This window comes from Pseudochaenichthys georgianus, chromosome 4 (assembly GCF_902827115.2).
Source record: "Pseudochaenichthys georgianus chromosome 4, fPseGeo1.2, whole genome shotgun sequence".
Lineage (NCBI taxonomy): Eukaryota > Metazoa > Chordata > Actinopteri > Perciformes > Channichthyidae > Pseudochaenichthys > Pseudochaenichthys georgianus.
Genome location: NC_047506.1, coordinates 36,872,763 through 36,894,241, shown reverse-complemented (window position 1 = coordinate 36,894,241; position 21,479 = coordinate 36,872,763). Strand labels below are relative to the sequence as shown.

At 40.4% G+C, this 21,479-nt stretch overlaps 2 protein-coding genes across 2 annotated transcripts; both read left to right on the top strand.

The window, feature by feature from the left end:
- Positions 1-835: 835 nt before the first annotated feature.
- LOC139433807 (cystinosin-like) lies at positions 836-3,288 on the top strand. The gene is made up of 4 exons (XM_071203034.1): positions 836-884; positions 961-1,063; positions 1,210-1,344; positions 3,084-3,288. Exons 1-4 carry the CDS (start codon positions 836-838, stop codon positions 3,286-3,288), a joined length of 492 nt encoding a protein of 163 aa, XP_071059135.1.
- Positions 3,289-5,918: 2,630 nt separating this feature from the next.
- On the top strand, positions 5,919-21,175 carry LOC117446000 (cystinosin-like). The gene is made up of 11 exons (XM_034082011.2): positions 5,919-6,023; positions 7,472-7,562; positions 8,208-8,286; positions 13,782-13,872; positions 14,005-14,108; positions 14,256-14,390; positions 16,126-16,225; positions 18,751-18,870; positions 18,966-19,136; positions 19,876-19,993; positions 20,807-21,175. The coding sequence occupies exons 2-11, from the start codon at positions 7,484-7,486 to the stop codon at positions 20,950-20,952; spliced, it is 1,143 nt and encodes a 380-aa protein (XP_033937902.1). The 5' UTR covers positions 5,919-6,023; positions 7,472-7,483; the 3' UTR covers positions 20,953-21,175.
- The last annotated feature ends 304 nt before the right edge of the window (positions 21,176-21,479 follow it).

The window sequence follows — 21,479 nt, the reverse complement described above, 5'->3', positions numbered from 1 at the left end:
AGTTGCAATACTATAGTTTATGCAATTTAGGCCATACATTGTTTATGTAACGTATGTGCCAGTGTGTCCATGGTTTTGAGTCTGTGTGTGTGTTGAGCACAGCGCCGTCTGCTTTTTTGCAGTACAGTAAGTAAAGTAGGACTAAGCAGACCGGTAGTTTCTGTGGACCTGTTCTGCCCGTTTGTGAGTGCCACTGGGCGCGTGCGCACTTGTTTGGATGACCTAATTTAAAATAGCGTCCCCCCCCCAGTAAAAAATCTCCACTACACCACTGTCTACAACCATAGCGAACTACATTCATAGTGGTCTACACTATAGCGGGCTACACCCTAGCTAGCTGCATTTATAGTGGGCTGTACCCATAAGCTAGTTGCACCCATACGCCGGATCCATTCTACACAGTTTTCTTGCTTTAGTGTAGTATATTTTTGATGTTGCTCTTCTCTGATCTGTTTTAGACTGTGGAATAGCTGTGTGTTCTTGAATGAGTAAGACCTCTGACCTCTCTCTGTGACTGAGACACAGTCAGCTTTTCTTCAAGTTTCTTAGACCACAGCTGCTCATGTTCAGGCTTTTGTCTCCTGGCAAAGGTGTGGACTTGAAACAGTTAAAAAAAGAAAACTTTGCTCATCTATTTAAATGTGAATCCAGATCCTGTAAACTATAGGTCATATCTTAGTGCTTCTTTAACTTTTAAAGCAGCTTTTTGCCTAACTGTATTCTTGTCTTTCTCTAGTTCCCCAGTGAACCAGACTGCTGTGATTCACTTCAACATCTCCTTCAGCTCCGAGCCACGACTACACATCTGTGATCACACTGCCTGAGCAGGTAACACATGACACCAAATACAGGGAGAAACACAGTCCTCATCCTCCAAACTGTGAGCTTTGACCCAAGATAATAAAAGAGACGTTTGCTTGACTCGACTCACAGAGAAGACATGCTGTTTTCTCTGTTTAGGTGTTTCTGCCAGAGAAAGAACCTCAGTGATTTTCAATGTGACGGCACACGATGTTGGTCAGGTGACCTCATACCTGCTTACCAACAACACAGGGCTCAAGAGGTGGGTGTCTGCATAACATCAGAATCAATCAGAACACTTGATTTTCCCCTTGGAGAAATGTTGTTTGTGACATCACAATCTGTCCCTTACACAAAGAATAACATGCTGCACCATCACTGACTGTAAGCCTATTCTCTCTCCTCTAGTTCTGTCAGGATCCACTTCCTGGTTGTCCATAGCAACATCCTGTCAATAATCACTCAGGTGATTGCGTGGATTTACTTTGTGGCCTGGTCCGTGTCCTTCTATCCACAGGCCTGGGAAAACTTCCGGAGAAAAAGGTAGTAGAGTTCTGTCTGGCCTCTTTCTCTGAGAATATATTTAACTTTTCAGAATTGTGCTTCATATTCAATGGTGTCCATTGAATGTGTATACCCTCCCTTTGCTTTGGCAAGTGATGAGTTGATGATGGCCCATAGCTACATAGTGAGCCGTCTTGATAAGTATAGGTCGTTGGACTTCGGAAGAGTCGATTTCTGACCCACCTACCCGGGCCATTTCTTTTACATTTTGAGCCCTGCGTGATCTGTGGGATTCAAAAACTGAATTAGTGGACAATTCCCAATTTGACACAATTAAAAAAATAACCAGAGACAGGAGTCAATTGGTACCATAGACTGTATATTAGGGCTGTGCATCTTCACTGGTCTCACGATTCGATTCGATTACGATTATCCTGTCTTCGATTCGGTTCGATATCCCGGTGCATCTCGATTCATACCAATGCGTTGCATCCTCAATTTTCTATATTACTGCACATGGCTTATTCTTCATCAATGCATACATGCAGTCAATACATATGAACTCTCTTTTTATTATTTAGAAAGTGCTTCAGAAATCAATAACATAAATGTCTTGACATTCATTTATAAACCAAAATAAATGAATTGTATAGGTCTAGCCTCCGTGTGTGAAGTTGTTCCATCCTCAAAAACAAAAAGCTAATGCTTCTGCAGTCTAGCTGCAGCTTCTAGCCACGGCCTTCTGTTAAGAAAGGACACTGAATGTCCTGAATGAGGCATCACACACAGGACTTGAGTCTGAACACAGCAGACAACAGGAGTATTTACAACAGCATATACAAACTAAAATACTGCATGTGGGTGCACACTTACATTCTCTGTTTTACTGTTACATAAATCCAATGAATGAAAGATAAAATTAGCTTCATTATATCTCAGTGATTAAGTGAATAATAAAGTTTCTATCGGGTCACTATCAGCATGTCACTCATTATTTTCAGGGAGGGGGCGGGGCTTGGAGGAACGGAGAGGAGACGGTGATCGCGGAAGCTTTTTTCCTCCTGCCTTCACAAACTTTACACACGTATATCGTCTGAAAATTGCTAGAGGACATTCATACTTTGCAATCCAAGACTTAATTAAATCCACCAAAAACCTGACATGATTGTAACGCGCGATTATTTTTGAAAAACATAAATCCCTGTCTGTGTCTCTGAGCCGCAGCAACACGGAGTGATTCAGAGCGGGTCCTTCTGCTGTGGGTTCTGGACTGGTGTTCTTGTGTTGGTGGATAAAGCAGACTGCTCCGTGTTCGGTGTTGCTGTGCCGCTGTCACGTATGTTCCCTGATCTCTGCGTCACCGACCGATTTGATATTAAAGTGACAGAAAAAACGTTATAGTAAAGCCGCGGCCGGAAAATCAGGAAGCAACGTTACTACTCTATAACCGATTATCTTCCGTCACTGCATCGAGACCGAATCGTCCACGTCCGCATCGCAATGCATCGTAGAAACGATTATTTTCAACACCCCTACTGTATATATAAGATTAGTACCCTTACATGAAATTATTTCCCTTCAAATGCCAAGATAGTGTAACTTAAAAACCAGCAGGTAACCAAAGAAAGTAGAACATGTGAAAAGGGTATCCATGTTACACAGTCAAATGTGCACAGAGCAAGACACCATATCAAATGTTTGTTTACTGAAAATGTAAGTTATTACCCATGTAAATGTTTACATAACAATGTTGAACTGATCCCCACATGTGTCTTCAGTGTTGTAGGTCTCAACTTTGACTTCCTGGCTCTCAACCTGACCGGCTTCATCGCCTACTCTGTCTTCAACATAGGACTGTTCTGGGTGCCTTATATAAAGGTAGCTCCATCACTGTATGCAATGAAGCATGTTAAGAACGGAGCTGTCCCTGTTCAACAGACATGGGGACAGTTAACAGTGCCCACAGATTTCACAGGAGACTGACATGAGGATATGAAGTTTGATTTGTTGCAGGGATTGACGTGCACTTATATATATATATATATATATATATATATATATATTAGGGGTGTAACGGTTCACAAACATTTCGGTTCGGTACGTACCTCGGTTTTTGGTCACGGTTCGGTACGTTTTCGGTACAGCAGAATTTTTTTTCACAAAACAAAACATATATATATATATATATTTTTATTATTATTAAACTGTGAATAATGTATTCACTCAAATAAATACAAAATATAATAAAATAAACATTAAGGTGCAGCATTTCGATGAACTGAAATAATCTGTATTTGAACTTTACTGTACGAGTACTCACAAAACATAAACTATTAGTTTTGGGTTTTTAATTATTATTAAACTGTGAATATTCACTCAAATAAATACAAAATATAATCAAATGAACATTAAGGTGCAGCATTTCGATGAACTGAAATTATCTGTATTTGAACTGAACTGTACTAGTACCTATAGCAGCCAGTTAGACATAATGACTTGCTTGTCATTGTATTGTCATGTTGTTCTAAAGAAAGATGAACTTGTCCACATTGCTTGCCGAAAGGGCAGATCTGCTGGCACTAGCAATGTCTCCTGCTGTGGAGAACACCCTCTCACTAGGGACAGAGGTAGCAGATACAGCCAGGTAGCGCTTTGCTAACATGGCAACATAAGGATATTTGGCGTTTGTAATAGCTTTGGCTCGGTCTGAACTCTCTGCGAGCGGTGGAGGCTCAAATGCTAGCGGGAGTTGGGTTTGCACTTCAGTCTTTTTTCTTTTGGTACCGGTGATATTCACGTTCGGGTGATGCCTTTTCAAATGAGTGTGCAAGTTTGATGTATTGCCAGCCGCGTAACCAATGTTAGTTGAAACAATGGTATCACTATAACATGATGATGATGGTGATGAAGAATGTATCTAACGTTCCGCTGTTCATTATAATACAAAAACAGAGCATTAAACAAACCATCATGCTCTTACTTTGAAATCATGCGGAAATGTAGTCATCAGCTGGCCATCACGTGGTTTCCGAAAATAACCGAGTGACCGAGTAGATTTTAGCCGAGACCGGCGGAAAATATGTCTCAAAATTCCGTGTGTGTAAAAGACTATCTGTGAACAGAGATTTGAGATCCGTGAACACAGATTTGAGATCCGCAAGCGCATTTTTGGTCCACAAATACAAAATGGATTCAGAAATGCCTGATCGAAAGTTGTAAATGTTAAAGAAATATTCACAGATCTTTTTTTTATTTGTGAACATATTTAGCGTATTTGCAGATCCGTTTTACACTCGCAAATGTATTTGTGAGTTTGCAAATCTTTTAAATGCATTTGTGGATGTTGTTTTACATTTACAAATCACATATTTACACACAAATTATTTTTATGTTCACACAAATAATTATGAGACATATCTATGCCCATACTTTAAGTCCGTGGAGCCGTTACGTTAAGTCCGCGGAGCCGTTACGTTAAGCCCCGCTGACTGGTCCAAATTGACCAATCCACGGACTTCCTCACACACACGCAGCTCAGCTGATGTCTCCTCCTGCTGCTGACAACAGACAGTTTGGATCGCGGCGAAATTCTCTTTGCAGACCCATTCTCACAGCGTTTATCAACCTTTTTCTTCTCAATATCAAGCCACACTTATTGTTTTTACTTCGGCTGAGACTATGTGTGTGCTCAGGGTGAGTTTGGCTGTGTTTCGCTGTGTATCGCTAAACAAGGAAATCACACCTCCACGGAGCTCAGCGCGATTCACAACGTGAAACATCGGACGTTGTGAATCACCCCGTCTCAGCCGAAGTAAAACAATAAGTGTGGCTTGATATTGAGAAGAAAAAGGTTGATAAACGCTGTGAGAATGGGTCTGCAGAGAGAATTTCGCCGCGATCGCAACTGTTATCAGCAGCAGCCCGGAGGAGACATCAGCTGAGCTGCGTGTGTGCGTGGGATTGGTCAATCGGAGCACACTGGGCTCACAGGGGGGGGCAAGAGCTCCAACGAGCCGTTTAGTGGAGAGAGTGAATACACGTAGTTTACAGAGATGCTGTTATGCGAAACAAGTGAGTTGGAAAATTGCACAGTATTTTTCTATTGTAATATCCCTCAACAATGGTATTATGATCAGTAGAAAGCACCATGACATGTGACCTTTAAGTAAAAGTAGAAACACTATGGTCCTAACATACTCCATTGTAGGTAAAGGTCCATCATTCAAATTTGTAAAAGTATGAACATATATACCATCAAAGTAAAAGTACTCATTCTGCACAATGGTCCATTTCAGAATAATATAATTACAGCAGCTTAATGTAGCCTACGTAAAGGATCAAAAATATTCTCAGCTCTATAATACTCAAGTAAAGAACAATAATGTCAGTGAGTAAATGTACTGAGTTACATTCCCACACTGCTAAAGAGGGACAACTGTAGGAGGGAGGGAGCATCACAATAAAATGAATACGAATATTTTCCAGAAAAAATCTTTATGAGTTCATGATTTAGATGTTTTATATATTTATATTTTGCACAGAGTGCTGCAGTTACACTCCTGTACTATAGGTGGCGAAATGCACCTTCAACTTGGTTTGCAGTCGGTCATTAAACCAAAGAAGACGAAGAAGAGGGATAATAAAACAAACAGATGTGTCTTGTGACCAGCTTTTGAGGAAGCAGTCAACTCAGCTGGGGTATATGACTCTGAGCTGGGGTAAGTTTATTTTTTTACGTTAACTTATGTTAGATAAATTAAAAAAGTATGCTCCTTTTCCTGTAATGTGTACTTTGAAGTTCCCACAAGATGTTTTCAGGCATTGGAGATGCTCTGTCCCAGGAGTCTTCCTTTAAAGATGATAACATGTTCCTCTTCTACTGGAGCTCCTGGTTACTGAGCTGCAGCCTCGATACCTTAAAGTGTAGCCTTTAGTCCACATGGTGCACCTCTTTTAAGGATTGTAATCATTGTAATGATTTTACATTGGGAAGGTATATTTCGAGGTAATACAATGGAGTGTTGGGGATGCTAACGTTACACTCAAAGCTTTACAAGGCTAACAGTAACTGGACAAAGTTTGACTAGTAAGTAGCCTACTAATTGAAGAATGTCAAACTGCTTTGTAAAAAATGTATCAAATTTTACTATGTAGCCTACATCGAACATACGAAATGTTGACAACTCCTAATACAAATAAATTATAATTCACATTCTCCTCTGCTCGCACCGTTTACAGCTCATTAAAACTAGAGAAGCAAAGGTCGAAAATGTTTGTATTTCAGTAGTTTGTTCTCAAACAATAGCACATAAAATAACCACTTCTTCAATGACATTGCAAGTATGAATGTAGTTGAACTACAAGAAAGTAACATTGAGTTCACCTGGGACTGGGCAACATATTGATGTTAAATAGATAACGTGATATAGGTTTAAACATTCTGTTAGATTCTGAAATCTGTATCTTTCTTGGTTTTAAAGGCTACATTACAGGTAAGGGATGTCATTCAACATTTTATATTATTGGTCTAACCCACTCAGTCGTTTTATCCACTGACTTTACTAATGATTATTTATCAAAAATCTCACTATTTTTTATGAAAGTATCAATATCAACAATTCTGCTGCATTACTGGTATTGAGGTCTTAATTAAAACATTTCGAGATATTTCATATACTCTTATCGAAATTGCAATATTGACTAGTGCAATATCCAAATTGCAGTAATCTCAATATTTAGTGAAAGGCAAAATATGTGAAAATATCTGAATCAAGCATCTTGGTCCCACAGAGAAGTCTCTACAAACGGTATTCTACATACTTCAATACAAAATGTCCGCCACAGATCCTCTAAAAAATCCCACCATGATTATATTAATATATTTTCAATGGTAATGTTTAAAAAATGGTAATTCCCTCTTATATTGCGAATCATATCGCAATTGCAAAATAAGTCAATATAATCGCGATGAGTAATTTTTTCTAAATCATGCAGCCATAGTAAATATGTGTGTGATTTGAAAGGGCTGACAGCCGCAGAAGCTATTCTCTGAATGACACCTGCTGTACATTGAACCCAAATAAATAGAAAATGGCCTTGTGACCATCATAAAGTGTCTGAATTCACTGTTTTCTGTTATTTTGCTTGTGTGTCTCATGTCCTGCAGGCTGGCAGCAGGATGTTCTCTGTGAGCTCAGCACAGAGACGGCTCCCCACTCAGCTGCTGCTGCTGCTGTGGATGCTCACACACTTCTCTGGTGACTAACAGCTGTTTCTGTTCACTGCGCTCACACACACTCACTGGCTGTTACATGTTTATACACACACTGTTTGGATGAAAACCTGTTCCATCATCCTTGAAGCATGTAGTTACCTCGTGAAGATTATGATAATGGTAACATTTGAAATAATATTATAGTTAGTTCGGTTTCAAGTCGAATACACACAGACATAATAAAGAAACAATAAGCAATTACTTTTGAATTATTATCAAACCAAAGTTAACGTATCATAGTGGAAACATTTAGTTTATTAACCTTTTTATTTACAATTGTCACAATTCATAAAATGAAAAATAAAAACAGTAATATGTTAGTTAAATATATCAAATATATTTAAAGCTTATTTGATAGTATGTTCATACCTCACTTTATATTTGCTAATCGTCATTTTTTTTAATCTATTCAGTATATCACACATTTTATTTTCCTTTTTCAAACTACTCAAGATTGAACAGCTGTAATTCTGTATTCTCACTACCACATTACAGTGGGTCAGCCTTCAGATGTTATACTTCACACATTCTGCTTTACAAGGATGCATACCAATATGTTTGTTTCTGTAAAAACCTTTGGTTGGTTTTCCAAAGCTTTATCCTAAAAAACATTCTGCGTGTTCTCCAGAGTCCAGCGTGTATCTGTTGGGTCCAGATGTCTTCACACTTCAGAAGAACTCTGGAGCCAACATCAGCCTTACTTCCAGGTGAGGACAGTCAGCCTGCAGCCTCCGCTCCAGGCACTGTAGTGATGGACAGAGGGACTGGACTCCTTTGCTCCCTTAACAGTCTGCTAAGGGCATGAACTGTAAATGCATGAGCATGTTCAGTGGCACCGGCTGCCTGAGTTTCAGATACAAACAACCTTTGACTTCCCTCATATTCTGCAACAGATTGACCATGACGGGCTACATTTATAGCAGGCTACATAGCAGGCTACACGCATAGCAGGCTACATTCTTTGCATGCTAGACCCATAGTGGGATAAACCCATAGGGGGCAACACCAATAGTGTGCTACGTAAGTGGGGCAAAAAAGTATTTAGTCAGCCACCAATTGTGCACGTTCTCCCACTTAAAAATATGAGAGAGGCCTGTAATTTTCATCCTCGGTACACTTCAACTATGAGAGACAGAATGGAGGGCAAGAATCCAGGAAATCACATTGTAGGATTTTTAATGAATTAATTGGTAAATTCCTCGGTAAAATAAGTATTTGGTCACCTACAAACAAACAAGATTTCTGGCTCTCACAGACCTGTAACTTCTTCTTTAAGAGCCTCCTCTGTCCTCCACTCGTTAACTGTATTAATGGCACCTGTTTGAACTCCTTATCAGTATAAAAGACACCTGTCCACAACCTCAAACAGTCACACTCCAAACTCCACTATGGCCAAGACCAAAGAGCTGTCAAAGGACACCAGAAACAAAATTGTAGACCTGCACCAGGCTGGGAAGACTGAATCTGCAATAGGTAAGCAGCTTGGTGTGAAGAAATCAACTGTGGGAGCAATTATTAGAAAATGGAAGACATACAAGACCACTGATAATCTCCCTCGATCTGGGGCTCCACGCAAGATCTCACCCCGTGGGGTCAAAGTGATCACACGAACGGTGAGCAGAAATCCCAGAACCACACGGGGGGACCGAGTCAATGACCTGCAGAGAGCTGGGACCAAAGTAACACAGGTTACCATCAGTAACACACTACGCCGCCAGGGACTCAACTCCTGCAGTGCCAGACGTGTCCCCCTGCTTAAGCCAGTACATGTCCAGGCCAGTGTTTTCACTACTCGCGTATAAAAGCCCCGCCCCCACCTCACAGCTGGTCGATTTCAACAGAGGAAAACTGACAACTGGAAGATGAGTGGAAAAGCGTCACATAAATAAGTGCTCACAGCTCCGTGGGAATTATTATGTGCAATTCTTTTCTAAAAGGCTTTCACATTACTATAATTATATTTTTATTTAAATGTAGGCTACATTTTACACCAAAACGGAACACAAAAGCAGGACCAACCATCTTACATTGAATTCCTTGACTAACAAGAGAAAGATTAATTCATTTAAATAAATATTTAACAACAAATGGGCCGGTTCTAAGGGGTTATTCAGTTAAGCCCGATGAGAGGGGATACAGCTGTGCACATGTCATCATTAGAGGTTTCTCAATACTCAAATTTCCCCTCCTCGACTCCTATCCTCGAGACTTGGTGCCGCCCACAGGAGATGCGAGCGGAGGACTGAGGAGGGGAACCGAGGAGAGAGGAGTGGAAGCAGCAGGCGGTTAGAGAAATGAGAACTCCTCTCCTCTGAGCGGTTATTTTAAAGAGACGTTCATTAATGATGACAGGAGGCACAGCAGCCCTCCGTCTGATGGACAGATGTGTTCATGACGACTTATATATTTACTTTGATTCACACACACACACACACACACACACACACACACACACACACACACACACACACACACACACACACACACACACACACACACACACACACACACACATACACACATACACATACACATATTTATATAAATATATACAATTTCAGAATCAAACAAGTATGAGAGCACTCTCATAATAACGTCACACAATCAGAGACTGGATATACCCCCCCCCCCCTCTCTGGTAGCTGAAATGGGGAATTGAAATTACGGGCCAAAAGTTGTATTTACTAGTATTAAAAGTAAGCATAGGACACCAAACCAACTGAGACCCGTCTGTCCGCCCCATCTACGCACTCTACAACACACACACACCTACACACTGAACCACACACACACCTACACACTACCACACACACCTACAGCTCCTAAAGCATAATCAGGCTACAGCCGTTGTGTATTTTATTATGTGAAGCACTAAATGGTCTTAGAAAAATATCGACTCTTTGTTTGTAGATATCTACTAAACTAAAGCAAATACAGAGAGTAATGTAGGCCTGTTATACTGAGTGATATATATTATACACACTGCTCTGCTTTCTGCACGGACCTCACAGCTGTTCTCACTGTAAACATCGCGTTGCGATGAAAGCAGTTAATACAATAATATCCAGGGGATGCATGCAGAGCTGTCATTGGCTGAGATAAGTCCGGCCGTGTGTAACGCCTCCACCGTTCCCGGAAATGCATCCGTGGAGAACCCATCAGTGTCTCCTCGGTTAGAGCTCCTCCAGAGAGCCTCTTCGATGCTCGGTCCTCGAAGTGCATTTAGAGAAATGAGATGTCCTTCAAAATGGCGCGCTGAAATTCATTTCCGGGTCACTACCGGAGGACCGAGGAGTCGAGGAGGGGAAATTTGAGTATTGAGAAACTTCTATTGACAGACGTCGTTTAAAAGTGACGTTTGAGTGAACGAGGACATCCCAATTAATACCTGAGGACTCCTCTGTCCTCGCGTCACCTCCTCGTGTCTCTCGCTCGCATCTTACGGAGGCGAAGCTAAGATGCAAGGAAGGGAAGCGAGTGAGGGAAAGGAGGAGTCGAGGAGGGGTATTGGGATGAGGCTAATGTATAGGCTAGTTGCACAGGATGACGTATTTCCATTTCCGGTTCATTGAGTGTGCGCTTGTAAACTTCCGGTCTACGGTAGAGCGGTAGAGGGAAGAGCGATAGATAGCGTATAGATAGCGAGAGAGATAGCTTATTATAATATATATAATATAATAATATTATATATTAGAGAGCATTTAGATGATCCAGAAGAGGATTGGGAGATTGTCATAAGGTCAGATGAAACCAAAATGGAACCTTTTGGTAAAAACTCAACTCGACGTGTTTGGAGGAGAAAGAATGCTGAGTTGCATCCAAAGAGCACCTGCTGTGAAACATGGGGGTGGAAACATCATGCTTTGGGGCTGTTTTTCTGCAAAGGGACCAGGACGACTGATCCGTGTAAAGGAAAGAATGAATGGGGCCATGTATCGTGAGATTTTGAGTGACAACCATCATCCATCAGCAAGGGCATTGCAGATGAAACGTGGCTGGGAATTTCAGCATGACAATGATCCCAAACACACCGCCCGGGCAACGAAGGAGTGGCTTCGTAAGAAGCATTTCAAGGTCCTGGAGTGGCCTAGCCAGTCTCCAGATCTCAACCCCATAGAAAATCTTTGGAGGGAGTTGAAAGTCCGTGTTGCCCAGCGACAGCCCCAAAACATCACTGCTCTGGAGGAGATCTGCATGGAGGAATGGGCCAAAATACCAGCAACAGTGTGTGAAAACCTTGTGAAGACTTACAGAAAACATTTGACCTCTGTCATTGCCAACAAAGGGTATATAACAAAGTATTGAGATGAACTTTTGTTATTGACCAAATACTTATTTTCCACCATAATTTGCAAATAAATTCTTTCAAAATCAGACAATGTGATTTTCTGGATTTTTTTTTTTCTTCTCATTTTGTCTCATAGTTGAGGTATACCTAGGATAAAAATTACAGGCCTCTCATCTTTTTAAGTGGGAGAACTTGCACAATTGGTGACTGACTAAATACTTTTTTGCCCCACTGTACATGTTTGTCTACAACCAGTGGTGTAGTGGGCGTTGGACGCGGGGGTACGCCGTACCCCCACTTATTTGGAGCATGATCTTTTTTGTAATAGTCTAATAAATATAAAATCATTGCCAGTCTTATCAGTTGCAAGTGTGTATTTGTTGTAATAATGACAAAAACATAATACATTTCACAATAATTATAATAAAAAATAAAAACGATTTCCTTAAAGAATTATGATTAGTCATCAGGCTCGTGACTCCGCGGCGAGTCAGTGACACACCCCCAGCTTACCGCCCGCCGATTTTGCGGCAGCTCTTTCCCTCAAGAACGCTAACGAAAAAGCTCTATAATGGCAGGCAAACATTTTTTACTTGACTTCTTTTCTAAAAAGAATATAATTCACAAGAAGAAAGAGTCTAGCAGCACCGAAGCTACAAGTGAAGCTGCTACTAGTACTACAGTACATCACCAGAAGAGCCGCCTAAAGACGTGGATAATGCTAGCTAACGTGCACGTTAGCTGCGCTAGCAACGTTCCCCTGGCTAGCTCAAGCTCACCTTTCCCAGAGGTATGGACGGAGGAGATGTGGCGGAGGAAACAAGAGACATACCCGTGGATAGACTGCAAAGCTGGGAAACTGGGCTGCAAAGTTTGTTCATCCATATCTGATGTATCAGTCTTCAAAACGCAAGGTGTGTGTGTGTGTGTGTGTGTGTGTGTGTGTGTGTGTGTGTGTGTGAGAAAAAAGCAGCGCTGTCTGCTTATTTGCAATGTAGGCTAGGCTAATCAGAATAATTTCCAGTCCAGATTCAATGTTTGCATTAGTAGGCTATATATATTTTTCGTTTTGTTTATTTAATAAGTTCATTTCAGGACAACTTTGGGAATTTTGTTTGTTATGAGTTTTAAATAGATTTTGAAAGTGGAGATAGAGAGAGAGAAAAGCAGCGCTGTCTGCTTAGTTGCAATACTATAGTTTATGCAATTTAGGCCTATACATTGTTTATGTAACGTATGTGCCAGTGTGTCCATGGTTTTGAGTCTGTGTGTGTGTTGAGCACAGCGCCGTCTGCTTTTTGCAGTACAGTAAGTAAAGTAGGACTAAGCATACCGGTAGTTTCTGTGGACCTGTCTGCCCGTTTTGTGAGTGCACTGGGCGCGTGCGCACTTGTTTGGGATGACCTAATTTAAAATAGCGTCCCCCCCAGTAAAAAAATCTCCACTACACCACTGTCTACAACCATAGCGAACTACATTCATAGTGGTCTACACCTATAGCGGGCTACACCCTAGCTAGCTGCATTTATAGTGGGCTGTACCCATAGCTAGTTGCACCCATAGCGCCGGGATCCATTCTACACAGTTTTCTGCTTTAGTTAGTATATTTTTGATGTTGCTCTTCTCTGATCTGTTTTAGACTGTGGAATAGCTGTGTGTTCTTGAATGAGTAAGACCTCTGACCTCTCTCTGTGACTGAGACACAGTCAGCTTTTTCTTCAAGTTTCTTAGACCACAGCTGCTCATGTTCAGCTTTTGTCTCCTGGCAAAGGTGTGGACTTGAAACAGTTAAAAAAGAAACTTTGCTCATCTATTTAAATGTGAATCCAGATCCTGTAACTATAGGTCATATCTTAGTGCTTCTTTAACTTTTAAAGCAGCTTTTTGCCTAACTGTATTCTTGTCTTTCTCTAGTTCCCCAGTGAACCAGACTGCTGTGATTCACTTCAACATCTCCTTCAGCTCCGAGCCCGACTACACATCTGTGATCACACTGCCTGAGCAGGTAACACATGACACCAAATACAGGGAGAAACACAGTCCTCATCCTCCAAACTGTGAGCTTTGACCCAAGATAATAAAAGAGACGTTTGCTTGACTCGACTCACAGAGAAGACATGCTGTTGTCTCTGTTTAGGTGTTTCTGCCAGAGAAAGAAACCTCAGTGATTTTCAATGTGACGGCCCACGATGTTGGTCAGGTGACCTCATACCTGCTTACCAACAACACAGGGCTCAAGAGGTGGGTGTCTGCATAACATCAGAATCAATCGGAACACTTGATTTTCCCTTGGAGAAATGTTGTTTTGTGACATCACAATCTGTCCCTTACACAAAGAATAACATGCTGCACCATCACTGACTGTAAGCCTTATTCTCTCTCCTCTAGTTCTGTCAGGATCCACTTCCTGGTTGTCCATAGCAACATCCTGTCAATAATCACTCAGGTGATTGGCTGGATTTACTTTGTGGCCTGGTCCGTGTCCTTCTATCCACAGGCCTGGGAAAACTTCCGGAGAAAAAGGTAGAGTTCTGTCTGGCCTCTTTCTCTGAGAATATATTTAACTTTTCAGAATTGTGCTTCATATTCAATGGTGTCCATTGAAGTGTATACCCTCCCTTTGCTTTGGCAAGTGATGAGTTGATGATGGCCATAGCTACATAGTGAGCCGTCTTGATAAGTATAGGTCGTTGGACTTCGGAAGAGTCGATTTCTGACCCACCTACCCGGGCCATTTCTTTTACATTTTGAGCCCTGCGTGATCTGTGGGATTCAAAAACTGAATTAGTGGACAATTCCCAATTTGACACCAATTAAAAAAATAACCAGAGACAGGAGTCAATTAGTACCATAGACTGTATATTAGGGCTGTGCATCTTCACTGGTCTCACGATTCGATTCGATTACGATTATCCTGTCTTCGATTCGGTTCGATATCCCGGTGCATCTCGATTCATACCAATGCGTTGCATCCTCAATTTTCTATATTACTGCACATGGCTTATTCTTCATCAATGCATACATGCAGTCAATACATATGAACTCTCTTTTTATTATTTAGAAAGTGCTTCAGAAATCAATAACATAAATGTCTTGACATTCATTTATAAACCAAAATAAATGAATTGTATAGGTCTAGCCTCCGTGTGTGAAGTTGTTCCATCCTCAAAAACAAAAAGCTAATGCTTCTGCAGTCTAGCTGCAGCTTCTAGCCACGGCCTTCTGTTAAGAAAGGACACTGAATGTCCTGAATGAGGCATCACACACAGGACTTGAGTCTGAACACAGCAGACAACAGGAGTATTTACAACAGCATATACAAACTAAAATACTGCATGTGGGTGCACACTTACATTCTCTGTCTTACTGTTACATAAATCCAATGAATGAAAGATAAAATTAGCTTCATTATATCTCAGTGATTAAGTGAATAATAAAGTTTCTATCGGGTCACTATCAGCATGTCACTCATTATTTTCAGGGAGGGGGCGGGGCTTGGAGGAACGGAGAGGAGACGGTGATCGCGGAAGCTTTTTTCCTCCTGCCTTCACAAACTTTACACACGTGTATATCGTCTGAAAATTGCTAGAGGACATTCATACTTTGCAATCCAAGACTTAATTAAATCCACCAAAAACCTGACATGATTGTAACGCGATTATTTTTGAAAAACATAAATCCCTGTCTGTGTCTCTGAGCCGCAGCAACACGGAGTGATTCAGAGCGGGTCCTTCTGCTGTGGGTTCTGGACTGGTGTTCTTGTGTTGGTGGATAAAGCAGACTGCTCCGTGTTCGGTGTTGCTGTGCCGCTGTCACGTATGTTCCCTGATCTCTGCGTCACCGACCGATTTGATATTAAAGTGACAGAAAAAACGTTATAGTAAAGCCGCGGCCGGAAAATCAGGAAGCAACGTTACTACTCTATAACCGATTATCTTCCGTCACTGCATCGAGACCGAATCGTCCACGTCCGCATCGCAATGCATCGTAGAAACGATTATTTTCAACACCCCTACTGTATATATAAGATTAGTACCCTTACATGAAATTATTTCCCTTCAAATGCCAAGATAGTGTAACTTAAAAACCAGCAGGTAACCAAAGAAAGTAGAACATGTGAAAAGGGTATCCATGTTACACAGTCAAATGTGCACAGAGCAAGACACCATATCAAATGTTTGTTTACTGAAAATGTAAGTTATTACCCATGTAAATGTTTACATAACAATGTTGAACTGATCCCCACATGTGTCTTCAGTGTTGTAGGTCTCAACTTTGACTTCCTGGCTCTCAACCTGACCGGCTTCATCGCCTACTCTGTCTTCAACATAGGACTGTTCTGGGTGCCTTATATAAAGGTAGCTCCATCACTGTATGCAATGAAGCATGTTAAGAACGGAGCTGTCCCTGTTCAACAGACATGGGGACAGTTAACAGTGCCCACAGATTTCACAGGAGACTGACATGAGGATATGAAGTTTGATTTGTTGCAGGGATTGACGTGCACTTATATATATATATATATATATATATATATATATATATATTAGGGGTGTAACGGTTCACAAACATTTCGGTTCGGTACGTACCTCGGTTTTTTGGTCACGGTTCGGTACGTTTTCGGTACAGCAGAATTTTTTTTCACAAAACAAAACATATATATATATATATTTTTATTATTATTAAACTGTGAATAATGTATTCACTCAAATAAATACAAAATATAATAAAATAAACATTAAGGTGCAGCATTTCGATGAACTGAAATAATCTGTATTTGAACTTTACTGTACGAGTACTCACAAAACATAAACTATTAGTTTTGGGTTTTTAATTATTATTAAACTGTGAATATTCACTCAAATAAATACAAAATATAATCAAATGAACATTAAGGTGCAGCATTTCGATGAACTGAAATTATCTGTATTTGAACTGAACTGTACTAGTACCTATAGCAGCCAGTTAGACATAATGACTTGCTTGTCATTGTATTTTCATGTTGTTTTAAAGAAAGATGAACTTGTCCACATTGCTTGCCGAAAGGGCAGATCTGCTGGCACTAGCAATGTCTCCTGCTGTGGAGAACACCCTCTCACTAGGGACAGAGGTAGCAGATACAGCCAGGTAGCGCTTTGCTAACATGGCAACATAAGGATATTTGGCGTTTGTAATAGCTTTGGCTCGGTCTGAACTCTCTGCGAGCGGTGGAGGCTTAAATGCTAGCGGGAGTTGGGTTTGCACTTCAGTCTTTTTTCTTTTGGTACCGGTGATATTCACGTTCGGGTGATGCCTTTTCAAATGAGTGTGCAAGTTTGATGTATTGCCAGCCGCGTAACCAATGTTAGTTGAACAATGCCGACAAACAGCTTTGGTTCGGTCCACCTGTCTTTGTCCGTCATCCTTGTATGTAACTGCGAAACCAAAATGTTCCCAAACCGGAGACTTCAATGATGCTGGAGGATTTTCGAGCTCAACTTTATCTGCGTTCGCCATTAATTTTCGACAGTTCCTCAAATTACTTACTAAATTTGAACGCATCCCTCTGACCAGCTCTCATAGCATGCCCTCTCATCCAATGGAATGACTTGCTCGCTCTATGACGCGATGAGCCCAATGTGAGGAAATTACTCTGAATGCTGCGACGCAGCACCTGAGATTACTTCCAAGAAGTTGTTCACGTTCTCAATTTTTTACGTTTAACGTTATATTCGTTCGGTACACTTCGGTACACACGTGTACCGTTACACCCCTAATATATATATATATCCCCTGTACTGTCCTTTTTGACCTTTTCAATGCGGTCTGATCATTACCGGAGATAACAACATCAACTTTCGTATTTATTTTCATTTAAAAATGTTAACTGTGCAGCGTTTTGATTTGTTCAAGCAATTTTATTATTGTATTTGTCTTGTGAAAGGTCAAATAACATTGTCCCCAAGTGGCAGTCTCTGTAGTGCAGGGATTCTAAAAGGCTACACTTCCCAGCCTTCTAAGAGATTAAGATATGGGTAACCTGTGTGGAAGATGCCGTCGAGTCACACTTTTTAACCGTCAAATTATTTGACGTATAAAATAACAGATGGAAAGGCCATCTACTAAGTTTGTTTATCATTTGGGATTGCTTCTTTTTTTTTTTAAATGTGATGGCTATTGTAAAGGCCTGTCGCGGCTTCCTTCCTTTGTGTTCTATCGAGCCACTTAAACTCCTTAGACCGACAGTTCTAACGCGTTTCCTTCATCACATTTGTTTTACTCACATTTGGATGACTTGCTTGGCCTCCGGTGGTGTGTTGATATTGTGCTATGTGTTTACTCCAAATAAAATGACTAACTTTTCACACATTCAACAAAGAACACCGGCCTTTACAGTCAAATCAAACAAGAAGCAAAACTCAAATCAAATAATAAACAACTTACGTGGACTTTCTCTTTTCCTTTATTTGTAAAGGCTTGTATAACTTAAATGGTTAAAAACGGTCCCTCGATGGCGTCTGCACCCAGGTTGCCCAACTCTGGCTCTAGGGGTTAGCGGCGTGGGAATTGTAGTCCTTTATGCCGTCTTGACTACAGATCACAATTAGATGGCCTTTTTTATTTTTTTAATATAAAACAAAAATACTGACTAACAAGGCCCATTTCCCTGTTGAATGTGGGTGGAAATGGATATTTTGTATTTCTTTTGGTTAACCATGTGCCGCATTTCATCAAGCCATCATCAGAAGCCAGAGAAGTGAACTAGCAACTAAGTCAAAGTAATACATTAGAGATGTTTAAAAGGCGTCTCAGTGGCTTTAGGAAGAAATGACAGTATCCTTTTTATGTATTCATTTTGACATGAAGTGTCTGACTGACGGCCTCTGCTGTGTCCCCCCTGCAGGAGGAGTTCCTGAAGAGCAACCCCAATGGAATTAACCCTGTGAGCGCCAACGATGTCTTCTTCAGTCTGCATGCTGTCGTGTTCTGTGTGGTCTACATCAGCCAGGCCGCTGTGTATGAGGTGTGTTGACATTGTAGAGAAGCGTACGTTTATAGTGAGATGTGTGTGGATCATGGAGTGGCTCTCGGTGTGTAACTCTGTGTGTTTCCTCACAGAGGGGGGGTCAGAAGGTCTCGCGCACAGCCTGCTTCCTGCTGGTGGTTGGCTGGACGTTTGCCTTGGTCAGCCTGTTTGTTGCCGTAGCCAAACAGATCACCTGGCTGGATTACCTCTACTATTTATCCTACATCAAACTGGCAGTCACTCTGATCAAATATGTGCCACAGGTGAGAGATACACAAAGTCTAATTATTAAGATTAGATTAGATACACTTTATTCATCCCAAATTGAAGAACAAATTGTCACAGCAGCATGTTAACATGCATTAGTTAAAAATATAATTATACAAAGTAAAAATAAAAACAATAACATAATCAGTAACATCACAACTAGAAAATATATATATATATATATATATATATATATATTAATCAAATCATAACATGGGATTAATGATAATCTGCACTACATGAGCATGTTGCATTTTTATAGAAATATATAAAAATGGCTATCAAAAGGATAATAATTATTCTAAATGAATTACTTGTTGCTAGCCACTTGAATATCAATTATTATATTAACTATGATCATTTCATTTACACAACTTGGGTTCCAACAGTAACATGGTGGAACCAGTAATGTAGTCTCATAAAATGCATAGTAAGTAATATATATATAAATACAAATAATTACCTTTACAATGTCTGTTATTCTTTAAAGGATTTCTGAATGAATTGATGATGCTCTTAACAATGTACTGTCAACATGTGTTGAATTTGCTGATTAAAAAAGATGCAATCCACGTGTTTAATGTCAAATTTGCCAAAACCAACATATATCACTTTATGATGGTATTGATTACAATGCTAGTCCACAAAATTCAGTTTAGCATTATAAGTAGATGTACTTTATGTTGGTCGAGCCTTGTTTGATGAGTGGTTACAGTGTTGCTGTTGTTCCTCCAGGCGTACATGAACTACAGAGCGCAGAGCACCGACGGGTGGAGCATTGGCAACGTGCTGCTGGACTTCACAGGGGGAGTCTTCAGCATTCTGCAGATGATCCTTCAGTCTTACAACAACGGTAACTATTGGCAGCTAACATTGCTAACAACATTTACTGGCAGCTACATGTCCATGATGTTTGAACGCAGTATAAAGCCACAGCCATTAGCTAGCCTAACACAGGAGACAGGACTAACATTCACTTCAGGCCTGCACAGCTACATAACACAAAGCACACAGGAGACTTAGGTCTGACCTCAGGAACAGGTATGTAGCTAATATTTGTTTTCCACTATATTAATGCCCTGACTAAAGTAAATAGTTAACTTTAATTAAAATGTGTATTTGACACAATGTTCATTTAAGTTTCTGTGGTTTAAACCCCTAAACTAAAAAAACTGCGGAGCTCCATTGGACCAAATGAAGTTAGTATAATATGTCTAAAGACTGAATGTTCGTGTAGATGTATTCAGGGCCTACCTATGTCAAAAAAGGGGATGATTGGATTATTTCAGAGCATCGACTGGAAACTAAAATGTTGACGCTGGATCTGATTTTAATTATATTTGTCTTGTTCATAATTGTTAAGCTTATTCCTAACAGTTGTTTTTTAAATAGGCAAAAGTGTAACCTTTCCTTAAGGGTAAAGGAAATCTGTCATCCCAAGAAAAAATATGCAAACACATTATTTGTCAGTATAAAGCCTGGTTTTCAATCATTGTGGCCTCAGAGACACTCGCTAAGGTAGCTGTGAAATGATGTAGAAACTCCCTTAAACATCAGTTCATATCTTTTATACAATTTGAGAATAAGGTGAAAAATGGAAGTGGTCTGCTGGTAATAATGTCCAGCATAGTGATCATGTGACTGACAGCTGTGTTTCTCTCCTCAGACGAGTGGGTGCTTATATTTGGCGATCCCACCAAGTTCGGTCTGGGTGTTTTCTCCGTGGTGTTCGACATCCTCTTCATGACTCAGCACTACTGTCTCTACAGACAGCGGCCACAGTATGAAGATGTTACCAGGCAACCAGACTGATGCTGCCTGTAGACGGAGTGTCAAAAGAACCTTACAAAGGAGCACGCACAATAAGCACATACTGTTTCAAACTGCTGAAGAGAAGTTGTGGTGCCTGTCGTATTTGACTTCCATCATATGTTCTCTTCAGCAGCTTTCCTTTTAAAATGTATACCTCAGAGTTAGCGGGGCCTTTTTTTCTTTACTCTGTTTGACAATTATGATAAAAATGTATAAGAACCAATTATGTGACGATGTCTTTTTATTTTTGTACCACTAAAATCATTCTTCTTTTTTTTGTATAACTAGGTTCTGATTGATGAATTGCCATGCTAGTATTATCAGACACAGATCATAAACAAGAAATGACAAAGATATGTTTCAGGTTATAGATGCCATCTTTACACATGGCATTATAATGTGCTTTAGGTAATCAGACTGCATTGGAAAGTGCTTGACCACATTACAGTACAGGAAAATGTATCATATAGGTGTTGTGGAAGGATTGTGATCCAGAGGTAGTCGGAGTGTCACTACATTGAACACAA

What these genes read in the sequence shown, in the direction of transcription:
- LOC139433807 (XM_071203034.1), top strand. Translation starts at nt 836, where the DNA reads ATGACACCAAATACAGGGAGAAACACAGTCCTCATCCTCCAAACTGTG. An exon ending in AACAACACAGGGCTCAAGAG is followed by an intron (nt 1,064 to 1,209) that starts GTGGGTGTCTGC and finishes TCTCTCCTCTAG; the next exon opens with TTCTGTCAGGATCCACTTCC. An exon ending in GAAAACTTCCGGAGAAAAAG is followed by an intron (nt 1,345 to 3,083) that starts GTAGTAGAGTTC and finishes ATGTGTCTTCAG; the next exon opens with TGTTGTAGGTCTCAACTTTG.
- LOC117446000 (XM_034082011.2), top strand. Translation starts at nt 7,484, where the DNA reads ATGTTCTCTGTGAGCTCAGCACAGAGACGGCTCCCCACTCAGCTGCTG. An exon ending in AACAACACAGGGCTCAAGAG is followed by an intron (nt 14,109 to 14,255) that starts GTGGGTGTCTGC and finishes TCTCTCCTCTAG; the next exon opens with TTCTGTCAGGATCCACTTCC. An exon ending in GAAAACTTCCGGAGAAAAAG is followed by an intron (nt 14,391 to 16,125) that starts GTAGAGTTCTGT and finishes ATGTGTCTTCAG; the next exon opens with TGTTGTAGGTCTCAACTTTG.